General features: G+C 44.0%; 2 protein-coding genes across 2 annotated transcripts in view; one reads left to right on the forward strand and one right to left on the reverse strand.

Moving 5' to 3' along the window:
* LOC135096794 (uncharacterized) overlaps positions 1-25967 on the forward strand; it is a 63235-nt gene that overhangs the window by 24789 nt on the left and 12479 nt on the right. The window contains exons 6-7 of the mRNA XM_063998550.1: positions 13623-15695; positions 16134-16480. Of these exons, the coding sequence (XP_063854620.1) occupies positions 13623-15695; positions 16134-16480 (2420 nt within the window). The remainder of the gene's footprint in view (positions 1-13622; positions 15696-16133; positions 16481-25967) is intronic.
* LOC135096817 (uncharacterized) overlaps positions 1-25967 on the reverse strand; it is a 27979-nt gene continuing 2012 nt past the window's right edge. The window contains exon 2 of the mRNA XM_063998580.1: positions 1-2831. Coding sequence (XP_063854650.1) covers positions 74-1519 — 1446 coding nt within the window. The 5' untranslated portion in view covers positions 1520-2831 and the 3' untranslated portion in view covers positions 1-73. The remainder of the gene's footprint in view (positions 2832-25967) is intronic.

Genomic DNA, 25967 nt, shown 5'->3' on the forward strand with positions numbered 1-25967 from the left:
CTGAGCTGGGGAGAGGGCACTGGTACAGAGGAGGTACAGAAATGCATCACCACAGTTTCGCTGTGGTTGATGGTCATCCTGCTCTCCTCCGTCCATGTCTGCAGTCGCTCCAAAATGACTTGCAGTGGCGAGTAGTCCGGGTTCCTTTTGGAGGCTGGGACGCCCACGGTGCAGTCGTACACATACTTCCAGCGAGGGGGGTGTCAGTGAGGGCGTCGTTAATCAGGAGGAGGAAGCATAGTGGGCTCATCTTGGTCCCCTGGGGGACCCCACATGTCAGCTGTTGGATATTAGAGACAGAGCCCTGATAGCGAACGGCCTGACGCCTCCCTGAGAGGGTGTTGGCTAGCCACGCTACCAGGTTGGGAGGGAGACCCAGACTAATTGCATTGCTGAAGAGAACAAAGTTGATCAACAAGATCAAAGGCTTTTTGAAGTCCACAAAAGCAACAGCTAGAGAGGTGTTTCGCTTCTCCAGGTGGCTGTAGATGAAGTCAAGGAAGCTGGTCAGATAATGGGAGGTGGAGGTGGCTATAATATTTCCAAACTGTCTGATATCCACGGTATAACAAATTTTGGTGTAGGCCCAGTCGTACACAAAATCTTCACAAATAAAGCTAGGGACGGGGGTAATAGAGACTGGCCTGAGGTCACCGAGGGACTGTGGACTGGAAGCTTTGCGGATGGGAGAGACATAACATGTCTTCCAGTCCGCGGGGCAAGAGTGTTGGGAAAGAGAGGCGTTTATTATGGGGCATAGCGGTGTTGCTGGCTCTTCCCATATGGGAAGGTGAGTGGGTGTGGTGGATCTTGGTATCTTTAAGTATCCTTGGTATCTTGGTATCTTGGTATCTTTAAGTATCCTCTTAAAAACATCCACCTTTTGGATAGTGGGGGGAGGGGAGGGGGCGGGAAGATGGTCAGGAAGTGGAGTGGTGTGGAGAGGAGGGCAGGTGTGACAGATAGCGGCAAAGTGGTCGTTCATCTCCTGAGCCGCGAGATTAGCAGGAAGGTGGGAGGTGCAAGGAAGAGATGAAGTGTGCTTTTGTAGGCCACACAAAGCTTTGCTGCTAGCGTACCACTGTCTGTTGTTGGCCTTCTTGAAGTGGTGTATCTTGTCCGGGTAATAGCTTGACTTGGCAGCCTTAATCTCCCTGATCACTCTGTTTCTTAGCTTCCTGTATAGGACCGGGCAGGAGTGGAACGACCACATCCGCTGATGCATGAGTCTTTTAATGCTGGGCGTCATCCAGGAGGCATCAGATGTGTGCACTGTGACATTCTTGGCTGGGAAGTAGCGGTGGAAGGCTTCTGTGGTGGAGGTGACGTAATTGTGCCATTTTGAGTTGACGTCCTCCACATCCAGCACCTCGGTCCACGGGTGTTGTGTCACCCACTGCCCAACCTCCCTCATGGCTGAGTCAGGCATGGAACGGTGGGTCCTGGTGACAGCTGGCCAGGGGGTCGAGGTGGTGGGTGTGGGTGTCCACAGTATGGAGAGGTGGGTGCTCCGTCCCATGGGAGGCAGCGACTTGGGGGACGAGTACTGCTGGCATAGGTGTGTCAGTATAAGGTCGAGGGTGGCTTGCTGGGTGGTAGGGAAGTTCACGACCTGGGTGAGGTGTAGCTGGTGTAGGATATCGCTGATATACAATCCGTTAAAGTCCCCACAGATGACCAGCTTGGCAACAGGATACCTCACACTTAGACCATCAGCAGTGTCACTGATGTGAGTGGTGAGTAACTGTGCTGAGGTGGCTCGTGGGGGGTGGTACACGACGCACACGATGATGGAGGCTGTGTTGCTGAGATGGCAGGGGGGCGTAACTCTCACCCACAGGGCCTCTACTCCGGCAGGAATGTTGACAGGCAGGTATTAGGGGCCACTCCGCCCTTCCCCCCTCCCTTCCTGCGTTCTGTCTTGAGGTGATGGTAGAGCAGGTAGTCCTGCATCGTGCAGTTCCGAAATAGTTTCAAAGTCTTAAGGCACTGTGTAGATGGCGCTGCAAACATCAACAAACAGACCTGGATAGAGCTCCAAGTTTTGCCAAGATTCTGCTGCCATACAAGCTTAGATCAGGCAATATATTGCCTAAGGAGCTGCACGAGGGTAGAGTGGAGCCAAGACTCAGTTACTTGTAGCCCACTGAAGAAAGCTAGCCGGTAGTTAGAAGCTAGAATATAATGTGGCCGATCAACACCGGCCCCACCCCCTCTGCACCGCTGTGAAAACCGTTGCTATGGTAACGGCGACGCCAAACCACTGAAGAAAACGGGATGCAAAGATAATTGTTTGTTTGTCCAAGATGGCTAGTTATGACAATGTAAACACAGTGAAGGCATTGTCTGCTACGGAGATCAATAAACTGACAGCGGCGCAGCTAAAATGTGCACTGAGAACAACTGTTGCACATCAGCCTCATGAAGAGCAGCCACCGAGCTCTGAATTACTCGAAGAAATAAGAAATATTCCAGAAGATTTGGCAGCTGTGAAGGAGATGAAGGAAGAAATAGAATCACTGAATACAAGACTCGATGAAGCCTACATGACTAGCCACCAGCAAAACCGGTTCCTAGAATCCCTTGGCGCCATAGAAAGGGTGCGGAACTTGGTTATAACTGGGGTCTCGGAGGATGACGACGGCCTGGGAACGACAGATGGAGAGAAGATCTAGACAGTGCTGGAAGCCGCGGGTTACGCCGGACCGATACCCACTGATGTAGGGGCAACGATACGACTTGGACAGCCTGACGCACGGAGGAGTCGCCCTATTCACGTGACGCTGGAGAGTCAAGATCAACGGAGCGACATCTTGCGAGTGGCGAAGAACCTGAAGGATACAGGAAGAGACTTTGAACGGATTTGCTTGAAGAAGGACGTTCATCCGGCGGCGAGGAGAGAAACGACAAGACAGAGGATCCGAGAAAATGAGGAGAAGCAGAAACCAGACAACCAGGAAGTGGAAATTATGTTTGACTGGCGGCGGCGAGTATTGCTGCGTGTTGTGTTGTGACTGATAGGTATTTCCCAAATTTTGGCATGGAAAGAATTGGAATGGGCAATTGAAAATATGTGCTTGTAATATCTGTGGTGTGAAAAATAAGCTCCAAAGCCCTGAAGTGATAAATGTTGCTTTAGAATTTGACATGATATGGATCACTGAAATTAAGTAACGTTAATTAGTAGCGTGGCAGGTTTTGATTTATATATGAATAAAAGTAAACAAAATAGTCGGAGAGGAGGAATTATGATGTTGGTGAAGTGTGCGTTGGTACCATATATCACATGTGTCAACATTGCAGCAGAAGGACAAACATGGGTCGAGCTGTCCTGCTGCCCTGGGATGAGGCTTGGCGCCATGTATATCCCACCGGTCGACTCGCCCTACCACGACCCGGCGCTGCTGTGGGAGGGGCAGGTGACCGACTGTGACGGTGCCATAGTGGTCGCTGACTTGAACGCACGTGTGGGTTGCCTACCAAGTAGAAATATAAACGGAAAGAGATGTGAATATAATGGTGTGAAAGATCTTATAAGTAATTCCATGGGCCGGGCAATACCCAACATGTGTGAAGAGAAAGAAATTGTAGTTGCTAACCATTTGAAATATGACGGAAAGCACCGCGGAGGGAATTTATCTTTTAGGCGTAATGATCGCTGGACATCGGAAATCGACCTGTGTTTATCGACCTGTGTTTAGTTAAGTATAGCAGTTTGAATGTCCTGAAAGACTTATGTACACGCCAAGTTATGTCGTGCTCAGATCATGCGCCACTCACTCTAACAATTAACACTGACGTTTTTAAATGAGTAACGCCATCACGACTACTTGAGCGCGCCAGTAACTTGGGTCGGACGCTCACACACAGTCCCCGCACCACTAATATCGCGACAGGCAAGCACCATGACAAAGTGGATATAGAAGCGTTCGTGACGAGGATGGCGCTGTGTGAGCCGCCAACCCTGGGCGTGGTGAATGAGGAAAGTGTGCAGGACGTGGTTAAGGAAAGCTGCAGGGAAGTTAATGGAATAGCAAAGGAGTGTAAAAAGACGAATGTCGCGCGTGAGGGAAGTGTAGACCTAAGAAGGAAAAGACTCATGGAGGAAAATGACTGTGGGAAAATTTGGAAAGCAATTAACTGGAAAGGTGAAATTAGTAGTAATGAAGGCAGTACCCAGCCTACTGAGAGCCAATTTAAGATTCATTTTGAGGAATTATTGAATCCAGTGATGGAGGAAGTTGGAGAGGTAAACTTTGAGCAAGCACCAAGTATTCCCATTGTGGATGATCCTTTCACGTTTAGAGAGGTGGAAACAGCTGTGAGAGGGATGAATAAAATGAAAAGTTTTGTTGGAATAAGTCCTGCCCTATTAATGAACTTACCTATGAACTGGTTGATGTTTTTTCTTACAATGTTCAATGTAATTTTTGATAGTTTGTGTTTCCCACTAAACTGGTGCTATAGTAAGTTAAATGCATTATTAGTGTGGTGATCGCATGCTTTGTGATAACTACAGAGGTGTTAGTATAATGGACACCCTAGCTAAACTCTATGACACACTTATTATCAATAGATTGAAAATGTGGATGGATGTGGACAATTGTCAAGCAGGAGCAATGGAGGGAAGAGGATGCCTAGAGCAGATATTTACACTGAGATTATTGTGTGATTATGTAAAATACAAGAAATTGAAGTTATATGTATTATTTATAGACTATCGTAAAGCAATTGGTGCAACACCCTACTCGTATTCCTGACCGTCTTGGAGATACGCCCAACATTCTTGACCTTTTCCTGACCTCTAATCCTTCTGCTTATGCTGTCACCCTTTCTTCTCCGTTGGGCTCCTCCGATCACAATCTCATATCTTTATCTTGTCCTATCACTCCAATCCCTCCTCAGGATCCCCCTAAGCGAAGGTGCCTCTGGCGTTTTGCCTCTGCTAGTTGGGGGGACCTGAGGCGGTATTTTGCTGATTTTCCTTGGAATGACTACTGCTTCCGTGTCAGAGACCCGTCTTTGTGTGCTGAGCGCATAACAGAGGTGATAGTGTCTGGCATGGAGGCGTACATTCCTCACTCTTTTTCTCGCCCTAAACCTTCTAAACCTTGGTTTAACACAGCTTGTTCTCGTGCTATACATGATAGAGAGGTGGCCCACAAAAGGTACTTAAGCCTTCCTTCACTAGAATCTCATGCACTTTATATTTCTGCCCGGAACCATGCTAAGTCTGTTCTCCAACTAGCCAAAAACTCCTTCATTAACAGAAAATGTCAAAACCTTTCAAGATCTAACTCCCCTCGTGATTTCTGGCATCTAGCCAAAAAATATCTCCAATAACTTTGCTTCTTCTTCTTTCCCTCCTCTACTTCAACCAGATGGCACCACTGCTATCACATCTATTTCTAAAGCTGAACTCTTTGCTCAAACCTTTGCTAAAAACTCTACCTTGGACGATTCTGGGCTTGTTCCTCCCTCTCCTCCACCCTCTGACTACTTCATGCCTCGTATTAAAATTCTTCGTAATGATGTTTTCCATGCCCTCGCTGGCCTAAACCCTCAGAAGGCTTATGGACCTGATTGGGTCCCTCCTATTGTTCTCCGAAACTGTGCCTCCGTGCTTGCACCTTGCCTAGTCAAACTCTTTCAGCTCTGTCTGTCAACATCTACCTTTCCTTCTTGCTGGAAGTTTGCCTACATTCAACCTGTTCCTAAAAAGGGTGACCGCTCTAATCCCTCAAACTACCGTCCTATTGCTTTAATTTCCTGCTTATCTAAAGTTTTTGAATCTATCCTCAACAGGAAGATTCTTAAACATCTATCACTTCACAACCTTCTATCTGATCGCCAGTATGGGTTCCGTCAAGGCCGCTCTACTGGTGATCTTCTGGCTTTCCTTACTGAGTCTTGGTCATCCTCTTTTAGAGACTTTGGTGAAACTTTTGCTGTTGCCTTGGACATATCAAAAGCCTTTGATAGAGTCTGGCACAAAGCTTTGATTTCCAAACTACCCTCCTACGGTTTCTATCCTTCTCTCTGTAACTTCATCTCAAGTTTCCTTTCTGACCGTTCTATTGCTGCTGTGGTAGATGGTCACTGTTCTTCTCCTAAATCTATTAACAGTGGTGTTCCTCAGGGTTCTGTCCTGTCACCCACTCTCTTCTTATTATTCATTAATGATCTTCTAAACCAAACTTCTTGTCCTATCCACTCCTATGCTGATGATACCACCCTGCACTTTTCCACGTCTTTTCATAGACGTCCAACCCTTCAGGAGGTAAACATATCACGCAGGGAAGCCACAGAACGCCTGACTTCTGATCTTTCTAAAATTTCTGATTGGGGCAGAGCAAACTTGGTATTGTTCAATGCCTCAAAAACTCAATTCCTCCATCTATCAACTCGACACAATCTTCCAGACAACTTTCCCCTCTTCTTCAATGACACTCAACTGTCCCCCTCTTCTACACTGAACATCCTCGGTCTGTCCTTTACTTATAATCTGAACTGGAAACTTCACATCTCATCTCTAGCTAAAACAGCTTCTATGAAGTTAGGTGTTCTGAGACGTCTCCGCCAGTTTTTCTCACCCCCCCAGCTGCTAACTCTGTACAAGAGCCTTATCCGTCCATGTATGGAGTATGCTTCACATGTCTGGGGGGGTTCCACTCATACTGCTGTTCTAGACAGGGTGGAATCAAAAGCTTTTCGTCTCATCAACTCCTCTCCTCTAACTGACTGTCTTCAGCCTCTCTCTCACCGCCGCAATGTTGCATCTCTAGCTGTCTTCTACCGCTATTTTCATGCTAACTGCTCTTCTGATCTTGCTAACTGCATGCCTCCCCTCCTTCCGCGGCCTCGCTGCACAAGACTTTCTTCTTTCTCTCACTCCTATTCTGTCCACCTCTCTAACGCAAGAGTTAACCAGTATTCTCAATCATTCATCCCTTTCTCTGGTAAACTCTGGAACTCCTTGCCTGCTTCTGTATTTCCACCTTCCTATGACTTGAATTCCTTCAAGAGGGAGGTTTCAAGACACTTATCCACCAATTTTTGACCACTGCTTTGACCCTTTTAGGGACTGGCATTTCAGTGGGCATTTTTTTTTATTAGATTTTTGTTGCCCTTGGCCAGTATCCTTCCTACATAAAAAAAAAAAAAAAAAAAATACGATAAAGTACCGTGGTCCAGGCTGATAGAATGCTTAAAATCAATAGGATGTGGAAGGAGGATGTTAAAAGCAATTTATGTTATGTATCGCTGCACATGTAACGTGCTTAAGAGTGCCACGGTGGAGTCGTCAGTGGGAGTAAGGCAAGGCTCACCTTCCAGCTGTCTAATGTTTGTGATTTACATTAACCAGATGATTCGTATGCTGAAGGAACAAATAGCAACTAACAGCTACTTGGGCGCACTGCACACAACATCTCGGGATATGTGCATCAGGAAACTCAGAGTTTTCATCGATTATTGCAATGATTATGGAATTGTTCTTAACGAGGACAAAATAAATTTTTTTGTTTGAAATATCACTCGTTGTGAAAAAGTTCCATTAAAGATCGAGGGACACGTTATTAAGTACTGTGACAGATACAAGTTTTTAAGGACCTGGTTTACCAACAGCGGTTGTATGAAGGACGTGGTGTCATTACACGAGGCAAAGTGTCAGTCAGTCGTCAACAAATTTTCTATAACTCGTGCCTCGAACCCTGATATGCCTCAGTGTTATAAGCGACTTGTTTTTGACGCGGCTGTGTTGGCTGAACTGAGATACAGCTGCGAGTCGTGGCTGACAGATAGCTGTGTGTCACTCACCAGTCAGTACAATAAACTTATGAAATGTGTCCTGGACGTGACAAATAATACAAGATCAAACTTATGTCATGTTGAATCGAGAATTAAGCCAGTTTACCATACTGTCTGTGTCCGATGGAAACGTTTCTTGGAGAGGAAGCTGACTCTACTCGACAGAAGTGAACCATTTCATGTTGTATTTAGTTGATGCAGAGAAGCTAACACCCCTGGTTATAAGTTTATCCAGAGCGCCATACAGTATGATAATCATATAAATCCTCTTGACAGAATAATTAGTTTAATTACCAATAAGCCACAAGATGCAACAAATATCACACATATAAAACAATATTGAATTCTAGTCTTGGTGTCCATAATATTTATTCAGATGACACAATGTCCCTGATTTTACGTTTGGCGTTTATTAGAATTCGACTGATGTCTTATGTAGGTACGTGTGTGAAGTGTTGATTAGTTATAGAACCTAAAAAGAAAACAATACTTAATTAGAACTACCTATTGCATTATTATTGGTCATATTGTGTTAGACGTTATGCTGAGTTATGTATCTATGTTAGTTATAGCATTACTGCTAGTAAGTGTTTGCTAATGCTGGTTACTTTGCATCGCCTAATCTTAAACAATACTTAAGTGAAAGTGTTGTTATTTATGTTTGTAAATGTATGATTCTTTATTTGGACCACTGGCAAATTTTGTACCTTTCACTTTACTGTATGAATAATTTCTTTGGTCAGTAAAAGTAACTAACTATCACGTTGGGCGGCGGGTGACCGGACCCTCGCATACGACGCAGGAGGTAGTTGTGTTCGTACGTTTGCACGGCAGCACACATTATCCTTTATGTGTCGACACGCACTCGCTAAATGTGTTCACAAGTACAACAATCTCACCAGGGCGAGCCTAAAACTAAAAACTAAGAGTTGAAAACTGAAAAAACCGAGGTCACTATCAATAGGGGGCGGGGAAGGCAGGAAGGCCAACATGCTGGCCGAGGCTGCTCTAGAGCGCCTAAGGTCACATGTTCTTTCCTTTCCCATGTGTGTGTGTCTGTGTGTGTGTGTGTGTGTGTGTGTGTGTGTGTGTGTGTGTGTGTGTGTTATAACAAAACAAGTGGCATTAAAAAGCACATAAAGCGACAAGCATTGCACGACAACATTACTGCGGTGATTAAATGTACTCCTGTAAAATGCTACGTGGCATCATACAAGCCAGGCAGGAGGGGAGCGAGGCCCAGCGACTTTGAAAACAGCTGACTGACTGACAAGAGGCAGAGAGAGAGAGAGAGAGAGAGAGAGAGAGAGAGAGAGAGAGAGAGAGAGAGAGAGAGAGAGAGAGAGAGAGAGAGAATAGTGCAGTGTACAATTTTTTGTTTGTTATTTCCGCGAATAAATTACGGTGTCCATGAATAGTATTTTTATCTGTAATCCCACACACACACACACACACACACACACACACACACACACACACACACACACAGACACACACACACACACACACACACACACACACAGACACACACACACACACACACACACACACACACACACACACACACACACACACACACTAATAACAATAAAAATAATAAAAAATATGAATCAAGGAAAGATGGTAAAGTGGACACGGAGGGTTGCAAGGAAGTAGTAGTAGTAGTAGTAGCAGTAGTAGTAATAGTAGTAGTAGTAGTAGTAGTAATAATAGTAGTAGTAGTAGTACTAGTAGTAATAGAGGCAGTAGTAACAGTACTCGTAATAATAATTATAGTAGTGGTAGTAATAGTAGAATTATTCATAATAATACAAAAAGTAGTCATAATAATAATATTCGTAGTAAAACTAGTAGAAGTAGTACTAGTAACAGTTATCGTAATAATAATAATAATAGTAGTAGTAGTAGTAGTAGTAGTAGTAATATAAACAGTAGTAACATTAGTCGTAATAATAATTATAGTATTAGTAGTAATAGTAGTAGTATTCATAATAACACTAAAAGTAGTTGTGATAATAATATTCGTAGTAATACTAGCAGAAGTAGTACTAGTAACAGTTATCGTAATAATAATAGTAGTAGTAGTACTAGAGTAGTAGTAGTAGTAGTAGTCGTAGTAGTAGTAGTAGTAGTAGTAGTAGTAGTAGTAGTAGTAGTAGTAGTAGTAGTAGTAGTAGAAGTTGCCAAGGGCAACAAAAATCAAATAAAAAAAAAATGCCCACTGAAATGCCAGTCCCATAAAAGGGTCAAAGCAGTGGTCAAAAATTGATGAATAAGTGTCTTCAAAACCTCCCTCTTGAAGGAATTCAAGTCATAGGAAAGTGGAAATACAGAAGCAGGCAGGGAGTTCCAGAGTTTACCAGAGAAAGGGATGAATGATTGAGAATACTGGTTAACTCTTGCGTTAGAGAGATGGACAGAATGGGGGTGATAGAAAGAAGAAAGTCTTTTGCAGCGAGGCCGCGGAAGGAGGGGAGGCATGCAGTTAGCAAGATCAGAAGAGCAGTTAACATGAAAATAGCGGTAGAAGACAGCTAGATATGCAACATTGCAGCGGTGAGAGAGAGGCTGAAGACAGTCAGTTAGAGGAGAGGAGTTGATGAGACGAAAAGCTTTTGATTCCACCCTGTCTAGAAGAGCAGTATGAGTGGAGCCTCCCCAGACATGTGAAGTATACTTCATACATGGACGGATAAGACCCTTGTACAGAGTTAGCAGCTGGGGAGGTGATAAAAACTGGCGGAGACATCTCGGAACACCTAACTTCGTAGAAGCTGTTTTACCTAGAGATGAGATGAGAAGTTTCCAGTTCAGATTATAAGTAAAGGACAGACCGAGGATGTTCAGTGTATAAGAAGGGGACAGTTGAGTGCTATTGAAGAAGAGGGGATAGTTGTCTGGAAGGTTGTGTCGAGTTGATAGATGGAGGAATTGAGTTTTTGAAACATTGAATAATACCAAGTTTACTCTGCCCCAATCAGAAATTTTAGAAAGATCAGAAGTCAGGCGTTCTATGGCTTCCCTGCGTGATATGTTTACCTCCTGAAGGGTTGGACGTCTATAAAAAGACGTGGAAAAGTGGAGGGTGGTATCATCAGCATAGGAGTGGATAGGACAAGAAGTTTGGTTTAGAAGATCATTAATGAATAATAAGAAGAGAGTGGGTGACAGGACAGAACCCTGAGTAACACCACTGTTAATAGATTTAGGAGAAGAACAGTGACCGTCTACCACAGCAACAATAGAACGGTCAGAAAGGAAACTTGAGATGAAGTTACAGAGAGAAGGACAGAAACCGTAGGAGGGTAGTTTGGAAATCAAAGCTTTGTGCCAGACTCTATCAAAAGCTTTTGATATGTCCAAGGCAACAGCAAAAGTTTCACCAAAATCTCTAAAAGAGGATGACCAAGACTTAGTAAGGAAAGCCAGAAGATCACCAGTAGAGCGGCCTTGACGGAACCCATACTGGCGATCAGATAGAAGGTTGTGAAGTGATAGATGTTTAAGAATCTTCCTGTTGAGGATAGATTCATAAACTTTAGATAGGCAGGAAATTAAAGCAATAAGACGGTCGTTTGAGGGATTAGAACAGCCACCCTTTTTAGGAACAGGTTGAATGTAGGCAAACTTCCAGCAAGAAGGAAAGGTAGATGTTGACAGACAGAGCTGAAAGAGTTTGACTAGGCAAGGTGCAAGCAAGGAGGCACAGTTTCGGAGAACAATAGGAGGGACCCCATCAGGTCCATAAGCCTTCCGAGGGTTTAGGCTAGCGAGGGTATGGAAAACATCATTGCGAAGAATTTTAATAGATAGCATGAAGTAGTCAGAGGGTGGAGGAGAGGGAGGAACAAGCCCAGAATCGTCCAAGGTAGAGTTTTTAGCAAAGGTTTGAGCGAAGAGTTCAGCTTTAAAAATATATGTGATAGCAGTGGTGCCATCTGGTTGAAATAGAGGAGGGAAAGAAGAAGAAGCAAAGTTATTGGAGATATTTTTGGCTAGATAACAGAAGTCACGAGGGGAGTTAGATCTTGAAAGGTTTTGACATCCACATTTGTCCGCCTGTCTATATCCTCACCGGAACAGAGGGCGGAGCTTCAGGTTTCGGAAGCTCTCTATACAACTGATTTTTGAGTCTTGTCGAGTTGATTACCGTTTTAGAAATGGTTGGGTTTTGGAGCCTTTTGTGTGAAACATCTACATACTTAATAGGGAGGCAAATATTGAACATGTCATGAACTTTATCAAGGAGTCTTTTCAAGCTGGAGTCCACGGCCTGTCAAACGAGGGGAGACCACTGCACTGTGTACTGGTGGGCATCTTTACCGCCAAAGAAATCATTGCCAAAAAAAGCATACGGTCCACGCACGCACACACACACACACACACACACACACACACACACACACACACACACACACACACACACACACGTTTAAATGTCTCTCAAACAGCTGGCGTTTTAAAAATAATTGTGGGTAATGTAACAGCTGAAGCAGTGAGTGACACGCAGTGTACTTGACGCTGCCCACATCTCATGCACTGCCTTCCTACATGGGCATCTACATGGCCGTCTTTTTAACCAAAGCAACAGGACGGCAAAATAAAATTCTTCGCTGTACATTTTCCGTAAAGAGGTTTGAGTCTGCATCCAAAGCTTCCTCAGCCTTCAGTATTTGCAGGTTTCCCTTCATTCATAAGTACTTCACATTATTATTAATACATCAAAATCTTGGACATAATGCAATATTCAAATTGGCAGAAAATGTTTCTCACACGAGAAGTAACAACGTTAACCTTATTTGTGCGATACTGACAACAATATTATTCACAAACAGTGTGACAAGTTGGACCTAAACTGTTGTGAACAGTTTGCCTCTTGATAGACAAAGTTCTTCTTACAACTGATAAAATGTTCAAACAAACAACAGGTTAAAAAGTAACCACTTCATCAACAAAAGCTGTGATTTTGATGCTATTTATTGCAGTCATCAAAAGTAACCACTTCATCAACAAAAGCTGTGATTTTGATGCTATTTATTGCAGTCATCGCATTTGTTGTTGTTATCATTATTACTTTTATTATTATTATTATTATTAGTAGTAGTAGTAGTAGTAGTAGTAGTAGTAGTAGTAGTAGTAAATTGATGTTATTGCTGTTGTTGTTGTTGTTGTTGTTTACTGTTTTTGTTATTGTATTTGTTAGTATTATTGTTATCACTATCCTTGTTGTTATTGTTATTATCATCATTATTTTATTATTATTTAAGTTAGTGTGAGACACTTGTATTAATGTTTACCTTCTCTGTAGCGGCGAGGTACTGTCGCTGTACAGTACAGTTCATTATGTTGTTGTACATTATAATTTGTTTGCACTCCTGCCCTCTGCTCTACTGTACAATACACCGTCAGAGAGCCTCGGCTCACGTGACTGTGTATTGTATGTACACCTTGAAATACTTTGTATTGTGCTCACCAATACAGGTTTGCTTACCTGCTTATTTACTTAACTACTTACTTACTGACTGACTTACTTACTTACTTACTTGCACACACACACACACACACACACACACACACACACACACACACACAGTCAAGTCTTGTCTCGTGTTGTCTTGTCAAATGGTTTGGCCACAACACACGTGCCATGCCGTGTGCCACAGTGTCTCTTACTCCCATCCACCTCTTTGTCTTGTCCCCACATCCCGGTGCTAACGCCGGCCACTTCAAGGCTCAACTCCCTCCCTCCCGCACTCAGCCTTGCAGGCCACGTCTCTCCTGCCCTGCTCCTCACTTGGGAAATTTCTTTGCAGGCTGCTGGCGAGAGGAACTGCCGTCCCAAGCCCTCCACCATGGCCGCCGCTCCGAAAGTTTGCGTCCGTCGCATTAAGCTTATCTGTCTCATGGAGAACGCAGGCAAGGACGTCTTGACCTTCGTGTTGAAGCGCGGCGCGCTGAACGCCCCCGCCACGCCGCCGGGCAAGTCCCTCACTGACTACCTTGACAACCTTCCTCAAGGCTCGACAGCCAACTATGGAAGGATGAGTAAAAAACAAAAGAAAGCAGCAGTGAACCACACCGACCGCCGCCAAGCACAACGCTTCCCTTTATGGGACAATTTTGATTTGACTTTATTGTACAAAGCAATAAAGCTGACGTGCGAAGGCCTGGCGAGAGATGGCGATCCCGAATGGGGGAACCAGAACACCCTGGAGGGATTGGTAACAAAAATCAAGGATGAGCGGAATGAACTCTTTCATGAAGTGAAATCTTTCAGCGAGGCAGAGTACCAGCAGAAAGTCAACGAGTTAGAACACCTCTTTATCCGAGTCCTCGCCGCAGCCAAGACCAAATACTGCATTCCTGACGCAGAGGTGACACCCGTGCAGGACAACGCCCGGCAGGTCACTGATACCTTCAGAAAAACAGGAATGGAGAAAGAAATTTTAAAAGATTATTTCAGTATCATGCACCAAGAATTTATGAGAGACAGTCAGACCCACCTCAAAACATCCTATGATCGAATGCAAACCTTTGATCCTCTGTCCTTCCTTACCGACTCACCAAAACACCACCATCACATCCAGGACATTTTCTGCAAGATGTCCCTCGTGGAAGGAAGAGGACACTTCCAACAGAGGCGAGACATCGACACTTGCGACGTGCTGACGGTGACGCGCCGCGCGGGACAGAATCCACAGCCGTCCACATCCTCATCGGCCACGCCGCCCACGCACGGCGCCAAGCCACAGCTCATCCTGATCAGGGGCGTGGCAGGAAGCGGCAAAACGACCCTTCTCACCTTCCTTGTCTCAGAGTGGCTTCAGGAGCCCGGCGCCTGCACCATCAAACACCTGGACGAGTACGACATCGTGGTGCGTGTCTTGTGCCGCGATGATGAAGGCCCATCTCTCCAGAACTTCATCAAAGTGATCCTCCCAAACCATTTTGCTGTGATGGACGAACACCTCATCCCCCTCCTACAACAAAGCAAGGTTCTCTTCCTGATTGACGGCCTGGACGAACTGTCGCCAGGCACTCCATCACACAGCCTTGTGAAGGACATCATCAACATCTCGAAATACTCGCCAGGCTTCACACTCGTCTGCACATCGCGGCCCGAAACAGTGCAAGACTTCCTGGCCAAAGTACCTGATGGCTATGAGGTGTGGGACATGGAGATGAAAAGTGTTAGCCATGAACAAAGAATTCATTTTGTCATGAAGCATTACAACAGCTTCCCAGACAAGGGGAACAAAGACCCTGAGAGGCTTGAGTACCTCATGAAACACATTGGCTGGAAGGATTACCTGGGCCTGCCATTAAATTTATTGTTCGTGGCAACACTTTTCTACATCGATCAAGACAAGATCAAGATCACCACCACCCAGACCAGCCTGTACGTCACCATAAGAGATTGGTGCATAGAAAAACTGCAGGCCAGACTCACAGATGATCCACGAGACACAAAGACCCGCGAGGTCCTCATCTCTATGGTTCTACAAGATATATACGACATGTCATTGCAAGGTCTTCTACAAGACCGACTGACTCTGTCAAAACAGGAAGAGCAGAAGCTGATTTGTTGCTGCCTTGGAAAAGGATTACCCAGCAAGGAAGTCATCCCAGCGTTTTTCAATCTTCAAGACACCAGTGACAGGCTGGGGCATCATCAGAAGTACGCAGCCCCACACAAGAGCCTACAAGAATTCTACGGTGCATCAGCAATCGTCCACAAGCTGGTGGAGGGCTCACACTCAGCAAACATACGACGCATGCTTCACGACCCGCCGCCAGAACAGCTCCGGAACTTGAGAAACCTGCTGCTGCACGTGGCAGGTCTCCTCTGCCACCCTAACACACCACTTTGTGCTGCAGCCATACAAGTAAGTTGACTATTCATCCTCTCTTCCTCATATTTGATCCTTCCATAGCTGTCTCAGGGGAACCTGCACCACTGTCAACCTCAATTTTGATCCTTACTAGTCATTAGCAAAAACAGTACAAGAAATTATTGTAGTGACTACACGCACAGGAGGTGAAGGTGGTGGTGAAGGTGGTGGTGGTGGTAGTGGTGGTGGTGAAGGTGGTGGTGGTGGTGGTGGTGGTGGTGGTAGTGGTAGTGGCATCTGTAGTAATCAAAGTAACTCTACACACACAGGAGGAGGTTGTGAAGTGATTGTGGTGAAGGTAGTGGTGATGGTGGTGGTGGTGGTGGTGGTGGTGGTGGTATTAATCATAATAATCAACACATACAGGAGGTGGTGGTAGTGGTGGTGGTGGTGGTGGTGGTGGTACTAATGCTAGTAACTCTACACACACAGGAGGTGGTGGACCTGCTGGCGGAGACTGGTGTGAAAGACTGTGATGATTGGCTGTCCATGCTGGAGGACACTGAAGTGAACAGGACTGCCTTGGATTGTGTTGTCAGACACATTACAAGTGATGAGAGGGAGAGGGTAACAATAAGAGACAGCACCATCACCAGTGCCAGGGCCCTCCTCCCCCTCATCCCCTCCAAGAAGGTATGGATAGAGCTAAGCAGGAAGGAATCAGACGTGCAGGGGCTCATCTTTGAACACCACGAATACACTGAGCTGCACCTGCACCACCAATACAGGCATCCAGACCAAGCCACTCACTGTGACTCCTTGCTGCGTGCCATGCCCAGGTGGGTCTGTCTGTGTGTGTGTGTTTGTTTGTTTGTTTGTTTGTTTAGTTAGTACCTGCACACACACACACACACACACACACACACACACACACACACACACACACACACACACACACACACACACACACACACACACACACACACACACACACCGTTATCATTATCATAGTCATTCTTTTCACAAGTATTATCATAATTACTACAATTAACATTGTCATGACCATCACTGCCACCATCACAACAGTCATCAATGCATTATTGTTGTCACCATCAACAAAACTGAAGTAAAGCCTAACCATTCATTAACAACTACAACTGTGTTCAAATAACCAACCCTCTGGAATGTTTGTTACCTTTGACTGTAGCACAGAATGTGACCGTGACTGTCAGGACGGTGAAGATGATGATAGTGATGACGATAGTGATGATGATGGTGTTGGTGGTGGTGGTGGTGGTGGCGGTGAATATGATGGTGGGGGTGATGGCAATAGTGAACATGATGGTGACGGTGATGGTGGATGAGATGATTAGGCTTAGGATAACATGCACTCAGAATGAGGTAAATCTGCATGCAAACATGCACCACAAAAAGGTAAAATAAGCACTGAAACAACCACTCATTTCCTAACAAAGGTATGATTAATAATAATAGGCTAATACTTTTAGCTTAGTGGAATTGATAATAACATGAGTTTTCTGCAGTGATTTACCACAAAGACTTACTTTTTTGTAAAAGTCGTGGCTGACATGAAAAGAAAAGAGGCAGACAAGTTTTTGGTGTACAAAGTAGCAATACACCTCCTTACACCGCATTAACCGAGTGTAGGACTGCCGCTTATCAAGTGTGTAGCCTGATCCTGTTCAAAACATGTCTTTCAATTACTCATTATGACACTTACAAGAAATTATAATTCAAAATACTATTACATATAGAATACTCTTCATAAACACCTAACAACTCAGAAATATGCCGCACTAGGGAAAAAAAGTTACAAATATGCACTTCTGTTTAAATGTGGTCAAAACATGCATTTGCTTGTGCACACATGCAAGGGTATAACTGTCCTAAGGCTGGTGATGATGGTGAACGTGTTAGTGATGGTGATGGTGATGGTGATGGTGGTGCTGAGGGTGACGGTGGTGGTGATGACGGTGCTGGTGGTGGTGGTGGTGGTGGTGGTGGTGATGATGATAAAGGTGGTGATGGAGACGATGACAAGGCAAAGAGTAAGAGGAAGCGGGAGGAGGAGAAAGAGGAGGAGGAGGAGGAGGAGGAGGAGGAGGAGGAGGAGGAGGAGGAGGAGGAGGAGGAGGAGGAAAAAAGTGAAGGAACAAAGAAAGAATACAAAGGAAGACCAAACAGCAACAGACCATGAGGTCCTTACTGGGCTGTTTGGGTAACTATTCTACTCTATTAGTGAGAGAAACAGGATAGCACTGGAGGAGGAGGAGGAGGAGGAGGAGGAGGAGGAGGAGGAGGAGGAGGAGGGTGAAAGTGAAAGAGAAGCAGAGGTGGACAAGGATGAAGATTAAGAAGAAAAGGAGGAAGAGGAGGAGGAGGAGGAGGAGGAGGAGGAGGAGGAGATGAAACCTGCAAATTAAATAGTAGTGAAGATGATGTTACTACTACTACTATTACTACTATTGGTATTAATAATAATGATAATAATAATAATAATAATAATAATAATAGTAATAATAATAATAATAATAATAATAATAATAATAATAATAATAATAATAACAAGCAGGATCTGTGAAACTTTCATGGCAACTTTCACCGTTTTGGCAACGCTGCCTTGATTCCTCCCTCCCTCCGTCCCTCCCTCCCTCCCTCCCTCCCTCACCCGGTCACTCCTCACTCCCTCCCTCCCCCACACGGGCTCCCAACCTTCCACTGTCATACATACATACATACATACATGCACACATATACAAGAAATCGAAGGAGGAAGCGCATGAAAAAAAAGAAAGAAAAGAAAAACAAAGATTGAGACCAATAATAGAATGACAGTGGTGATGACAGTGGTGGTGACAATGGTGGTGATATTGATGATCGTGGTGATGACACTGGTGACAGAGATGATAACAGCTGTGGTGACAGTGGTGGTGACAGTAGTGGTGACAGCAGTGATGACAGTGGTGATGACAGTGGTGGTGAAAGTGATGACAGTGGTGATGAAAGTGGTGGTGAGATTGGCAGTAATAGTGGTGATGACAATGGTTGTGAAAGTGGTGGGGATAGTGGTGGTGATATTGGTGGTGACACTTGTGGTGATAGTGGTGGTGACAATGGTGATGACAGTGGTGGTGACGATGGTAGTGACAGTGGAAATGACAGTGGTGGTGACATTGGTGGTGAAATTAGTGGTGACACTGGAGGAATACAAAGGAATACAAAGGAATACAAAGGAAGACAAACAGCAACAGACCCTGAGATCCTTACTAGGCTGTTTATTGAGACTATTTACTAACTACCAGTGATAGGGACAGGACAGCAAAGCAGAAGGCTCCTCCCCACCCACCCCTCCCTCCAGCCGAGGCTGGCAGGAAAAAAGGCGAAACCATGTGATATTGAAAAACCACATGGAATTTTAGTAGAGAGTGAAAAGGAAAAAACAATGGTGGTGATATTGATGATCGTGGTGATGACACTGGTGACAGAGGTGATAACAGCTGTGGTGACAGTGGTGATGACAGTGGTGGTGACGAGGAGGAGGAGCACAAGAAGGAGGAGGAGGAGAAAGAAGAAGAGTAGAAGAAGAGGAGGAGGAAGAGGAGGAGGAGGAGGAAGAGGAGGAGGAAGAAGAGAAGAAGGAAGAAGAGGAGGAGGAGGAGGAGGAGGAGGAGGAGGAGGAGGAGGAGGAGGAGGAGGAGGAGGAGGACAAGGAGAATGAGGAATAAGAGGGAGAACAGGAGGAGGAATACAAAGGAATACAAAGGAAAGCCAAACAGCAACAGACCTTTTGGTCCTTGCAAGGCTGTTTAGTAATGAGGAGGAGGAAAGAAAGGAGAAGAAGAAGGAGGAGGAGGAGGAGGAGGAGGAGGAGGAGGAGGAGGAGGAGGAGGAGGAGGAGGAGAAGGAGGAGGAGGAGGAGAAGAAGAAAAAAGAAGAGGAGGAGGAGGAGGAAGAAAAAGTAGGAAGAGAAGGAGAAAAAAGAAGAGGAGGAGGAAAAAGAAGGGGAAGACGTAGTACTAGAAGAACAAGAACAAAAACAAAAGTAAGAAGAAGAAGAAGAAGAAGAAGAAGAAGAAAAAGAAGAAGAAGAAGAGGAGGGGGGATGGGAGGAAGAGAAAGAAAAGGAGGAGGAGGGAAAGGAGGAGGAAGAGAAGGAGGAGGAGGAGGAGGAGGAGAAGAAGAAAAAAGAAGAGGAGGAGGAGGAGGAGAATAAAAAGAGGAAGGGGAGAGAAAGGAAGAAGAGGAAGAGGATGTGGAGGAGGAGGAGGGGGAGGAGGAGGAGGAGGAGGAGGAGGATGAGGAGGAGGAGGAGGAGGAGGAGGAGGAGGAGGAGAAAGAGAAGGAAGAGAGGAGAAGGAGGAGTGGATAAGTAGAAGAGGAAGAGGAAGAGAAGAGCAGTAAGAAGACAAAGAAGAATGCGAAGAAGAGGAAGAAGAGGAGAAAGAAGATGAAAAAGAAAAGGAGGAGGAGGAGGAGGAGGAGGAGGAGGAGGAGAAAAGGATGACTAAGAAGATGAGGAAGAAGTGGTGAAAGAGCAGGAGGAGAAAGAGTAAAAGGAAAAGGAGGAGGATGAAGAAGAGGAAAAAAAAAACAAGAGGAGGAAGAGGAGGAAAAGGTAGTTGAGGAGGAGGAGGACGAGGAGGAAGAGGAAGAAAAAGTAGGAAGAGGAAGAAGACGAAGATGAAAAGGTGAAAGAGGAAGAAAACTTGAAGGAGGAGGAGTAGCAGAAAGGAGGAGGAGGAGGAGGAGGAGGAGGAGGAGGAGGAGGAGGAGGAGGAGGAGGAGGAGGACGAGGAGGAAGAGGAAGAAAAAGTAGGAAGAGGAAGAAGACGAAGATGAAAAGGTGAAAGAGGAAGAAAACTTGAAGGAGGAGGAGTAGCAGAAAGAGGAATACAAAGGAATACAAAGGAAAGCCAAACAGCAACAGACCTTTTGGTCCTTGCAAGGCTGTTTGGTAACTACTTCTAACTAGCTACAGTGAAGAGAGACAGGACAGCATAGCAGAAGGCTCCTCCCCACCCACCACTCCCTCCAGCTTGCGCTGGCATGGAAATAGTTGGGAAAAGTACCATGCAGTATGGAAAAACTGACATGGAAATTTTCATAGGAAAGGATGAAAGGAAGTTCTACTATTCACCCTACGGTGAACTCTATACGCCTATCTGGAAGTTAATACAAGTTATATTAAAACTGTTGAATAAGAGTTTAAATAGTGAATTTAGTAATTATTCGGACAAGAAGAGAGCTTGTTGGGGATTTGCTTTTAAATATTTGTATTTTATTTTTGAATGATTCAATAGTATTGCTGTTTACAATTTCGGCAGGAAGTTTATTCCATATATTTACTATACGATTAAAGAAGAAATGTTTGGCCTCGTGGGATTTAAAACGTTTGGGTATAATCTTGAATCCATTATTTCTTGTTAGGTTAGAATGATCAATGGTAAAATAATTATGTGCATCAATGTTACTATATCCTTTGAAAATTTTGAACACTTCAATTAGGTCTCCTCTTATCCTGCGCTTTGTTAAACTAAATAGGTTTAGTTCTTCCAGTCGTTCCTCATACGGCTTATTGCGCAATCTTGGAATCATCTTTGTGACTCTGCGCTGTATCTTTTCTAGTTTTTCAATGTCTTTTTTGTAGTATGGTGACCAGAACTGTACACAGTATTCTAGATGAGGGCGCACCAGTGAGTTATATAAGGCAAGTATAACCTTTTCTGATTTAAATTCAAAGGTTCTTCCAATGAACCCTACTAATTTATTCGCCGTCTTTACTGTTTCTGTGCAGTGTTGACTCGGCTTTAGGTCGTTTGACACAACGACACCAAGATCTTTTTCTTTATCAGCACTTGACAGTGGCATGTTATTCATTACATATCTCGCCTGAACATTGTTGCTTCCGATATGTAGAATTTTGCACTTTTCTATATTGAATCTCATCTGCCATTTTTCTGCCCAGCTTGTTAGTTTATTGAGGTCACACTGCAGTTCCTGCCATTGTGACACAGACGTAACTCTACTTGTTATTTTGGTGTCGTCTGCAAATTTACTTATTTTGCAGTTTATCCCTTCATCAATATCATTTATGTACATTATGAAGAGTACTGGTCCTAATACAGAGCCTTGAGGAACGCCGCTATTTACCTTATGCCACTCTGACTCTTTTCCATTTATTACAACACGCTGTTTTCTGTCAGAGAGCCAGTCTCTCAGCCATTTCAGGGTGTTTCCGGCAATGCCGTGAGCTTTTACTTTACTGATGAGTCTCTTATGGGGAACAGTGTCGAAAGCTTTCTGGAAATCAAGGTAGATAATATCAACAGCTTTTGTCTCGTCATACGAGTTAAATACTTCATAAAAGAAGTCTAGTAAGTTTGTTAAGCAGGAGCGCTTGGTTCTGAAACCGTGTTGCGAATCCTTTATGATTTTATTTTCTTCTAAATATTTAACAATTTTATCTCTAATTATTGTTTCCATCAGCTTACACACTACTGAAGTGAGACTGATCGGCCTGTAATTGGCTGGGAGAGATTTATTTCCTTTTTTAAAGATTGGCGTGACATTTGCTAGTTTCCATTCGTGGGGAACTTTACCCGCTAGCAAAGTTTTATTGAATAAAATTGTAAGCGGTTTCACGAGCTCATTTCTTGCTTCTTTAAGAAGCCTGGGTGATATCTTGTCTGGCCCGGGTGTTTTGTTTACGTTCATGCTCTTTGTGACTGAGAGGATTTCACTTTCTGTGATGGTGAAGTCTGGCAGCGTGGTGCCTCGTGACTGAGGCGTGGGGGTCGGCAGACTGCCCTGAACATCCTCAGTCGTGAAGACGGTTGAGAAGTACTCGTTCAGGGTATTCGCCATGTCTGTTTCGCTTGTTATTTGTTTACCATTTTCTGTTATTATTGGACCAATCGTTGATGTTACGACCCTTTTTGCTTTTACATAACTGTAAAATTCTTTTGGGTTCGTTTTACATGAGTTCGCGATCTGAGCTTCGACAGATTTTTTGCTGCATTTGATCAGCTTTTTAGTTTTTCTACGTAATCTGTCATGCTCTAGTTTATCATCATTATTTTGTGTTAGTATGTATTTGTGGTACGCATTTTTCTTAGCCAGAAGGCAGCATCTAATTTCATTGTTCCACCATTTCGGTTTGGTGTTTTTTACCTTCCGTCTGTTTCGTTGCGGTACACACAAAAACGTAGTTTCATTTAACTTTTTAGCAAAGACTTCCCATGCGTTGTTTACGAGTATGTCTGGTGTTTCCAGCAGTTCATTCCAGTCTATGGATGCAAGCTGCATGCGAAGTCTCTCAAAGTTAGCACGCCGATAGTCTGGCACTTTTTCTTTACTTTCGCTTACTTTAGCTTTGTCAAAATTTATGGTGAAAAGTAAGCTACGATGATCGCTGGAACTCAGTTCTGGTCCAATTTTTAGGTCTTTTACTGACTCTTCACCAGTTGTTAAAACAATATCTAGGATATTGTTACCTCTCGTCGGATGCATGACGTGCTGGTGGAGGGAGCTTTCAAGGATACTCCCGTAGAGATGCTGGCCTGCGTGAGCCGTCAGTGGTTCACCCCACCTCGTGACTGGAAGATTAAAGTCCCCCATAATTATGCAATTATTAACGCAGCAAATGTCCGCGATAAGGTCATAAAGTTTTTCGTCTGTAGCGGGTGACTGGGCTGGAGGGCGATAGACGAGACCTAATGTTATTTTACGAGATTTATTTTCTAACTGGATGAAAGTGACGTCTATATTAGCAATGGTTGGGATCGGGAGTAAACGAGGATGAAGATTACTTTTTACGTAAAACATAACACCGCCTCCCGCACGGTGAGTTCTCTCGCAGCTAAAAATGGTGTAGCCAGGGAGTGAGTACTCAGCTAAGTAATCCCTGCTTGATGAATTTATCCACGTTTCCGTGACGCCTATGATGTCGTAGTTTTCAAGATAAATAAGAGCTTGCAGCTCATTTAATTTATTCCGTAAACTACGGGCATTGAAGTAACAAGCTCTGATCTTGTCTGAACCTGTGGATGAAATATTGACGTTAGTGCTTACGATGCTGGTCCTGTTGCTGACGCCCGCGCGTTTTTTGATCTGTGGAGACAAACTTTTTCATGGATTAGTCTGCCCATCCTGGCTGCTCCCACAGAGTTCAGATGAAGGCCGTCTCTCTGAAAGAGTCTGTGTTCATTATAAAAATCGTTCCACATGTTAAGATACTCCACGTTTTCCTGTTGGCAGAGAGTCAACAGAAGGAGGAGAAAGAGGAGGAGGAGGAGGAGGAGGAGGAGGAATATACAAAGGGAATACAAAGGAAAGACCAAGCAACAACAGACCCTGGGGTCCTTACTAGGTTGCTTGGTTAACTATTCTATACTAACTACATAGTATGAGAGACAGGATAGTAAAGTAGAAGGCTCCTCCCCACCCTCCCATCCCACCAGCCGAAGCTAGCCGGAAAATGGAAATGTACCATGTGGTATTGAAAAACGACATGGAATTTCTAGGGACAGAGAAACGAAGTATCAGGAGGAGGAGGAGGAGGAGGAGGAGGTGGAGGAGGAAGAGGAGGAGGAAGAAGAGGAAAAGGAGGTGAAAAAAGGGGAAGAGAAGGAATAAGAGGATGAATATAAGGAACTGTAAGAGTAGGAAAAAAAAAAAAAGGAATACAAAGGAATACAAAGGAAAGCCAAACAGCAACAGACCTTTTGGTCCTTGCAAGGCTGTTTGGTAACTACTTCTAACTAGATACAGTGAAGAGAGACAGGACAGCATAGCAGAAGGCTCCTCCCCACCCACCACTCCCTCCAGCTTGCACTGGCATGGAAATAGTTGGGAAAAGTACCATGCAGTATGGAAAAACTGACATGGAAATTTTCATAGGAAAGGATGAAAGGAAGTTCTACTATTCACCCTACGGTGAACTCTATACGCCTATCTCAAAGTTAATACAAGTTATATTAAAAATGGTGTCTGTTGAATAAGAGTTTAATAGTGAATTTAGTAATTATTCGGACAAGAAGAGAGCTTGTTGGGGATTTGCTTTTAAATATTTGTCTATTTTATTTTTGAATGATTCAATAGTATTGCTGTTTACAATTTCGGCAGGAAGTTTATTCCATATATTTACTATACGATTAAAGAAGAAATGTTTGGCCTCGTGGGATTTAAAACGTTTGGGTATAATCTTGAATCCATTATTTCTTGTTAGGTTAGAATGATCAATGGTAAAATATTTATGTGCATCAATGTTACTATATCCTTTGAAAATTTTGAACACTTCAATTAGGTCTCCTCTTATCCTGCGCTTTGTTAAACTAAATAGGTTTAGTTCTTCCATTCGTTCCTCATACGGCTTATTGCGCAATCTTGGAATCATCTTTGTGACTCTGCGCTGTATCTTTTCTAGTTTTTCAATGTCTTTTTTGTAGTATGGTGACCAGAACTGTACACAGTATTCTAGATGAGGGCGCACCAGTGAGTTATATAAGGCAAGTATAACCTTTTCTGATTTAAATTCAAAGGTTCTTCCAATGAACCCTACTAATTTATTTGCCGTCTTTACTGTTTCTGTGCAGTGTTGACTCGGCTTTAGGTCGTTTGACACAACGACACCAAGATCTTTTTCTTTATCAGCACTTGACAGTGGCATGTTATTCATTACATATCTTGCCTGAACATTGTTGCTTCCGATATGTAGAATTTTGCACTTTTCTTTATTGAATCTCATCTGCCATTTTTCTGCCCAGCTTGTTAGTTTATTGAGGTCACACTGCAGTTCCTGCCATTGTGACACAGACGTAACTCTACTTGTTATTTTGGTGTCGTCTGCAAATTTACTTATTTTGCAGTTTATCCCTTCATCAATATCATTTATGTACATTATGAAGAGTACTGGTCCTAATACAGAGCCTTGAGGAACGCCGCTATTTACCTTATGCCACTCTGACTCTTTTCCATTTATTACAACACGCTGTTTTCTGTCAGAGAGCCAGTCTCTCAGCCATTTCAGGGTGTTTCCGGCAATGCCGTGAGCTTTTACTTTACTGATGAGTCTCTTATGGGGAACAGTGTCGAAAGCTTTCTGGAAATCAAGGTAGATAATATCAACAGCTTTTGTCTCGTCATACGAGTTAAATACTTCATAAAAGAAGTCTAGTAAGTTTGTTAAGCAGGAGCGCTTGGTTCTGAAACCGTGTTGCGAATCCTTTATAATTTTATTTTCTTCTAAATATTTAACAATTTTATCTCTAATTATTGTTTCCATCAGCTTACACACTACTGAAGTGA

This window comes from Scylla paramamosain, unplaced genomic scaffold, assembly GCF_035594125.1.
Source record: "Scylla paramamosain isolate STU-SP2022 unplaced genomic scaffold, ASM3559412v1 Contig7, whole genome shotgun sequence".
Lineage (NCBI taxonomy): Eukaryota > Metazoa > Arthropoda > Malacostraca > Decapoda > Portunidae > Scylla > Scylla paramamosain.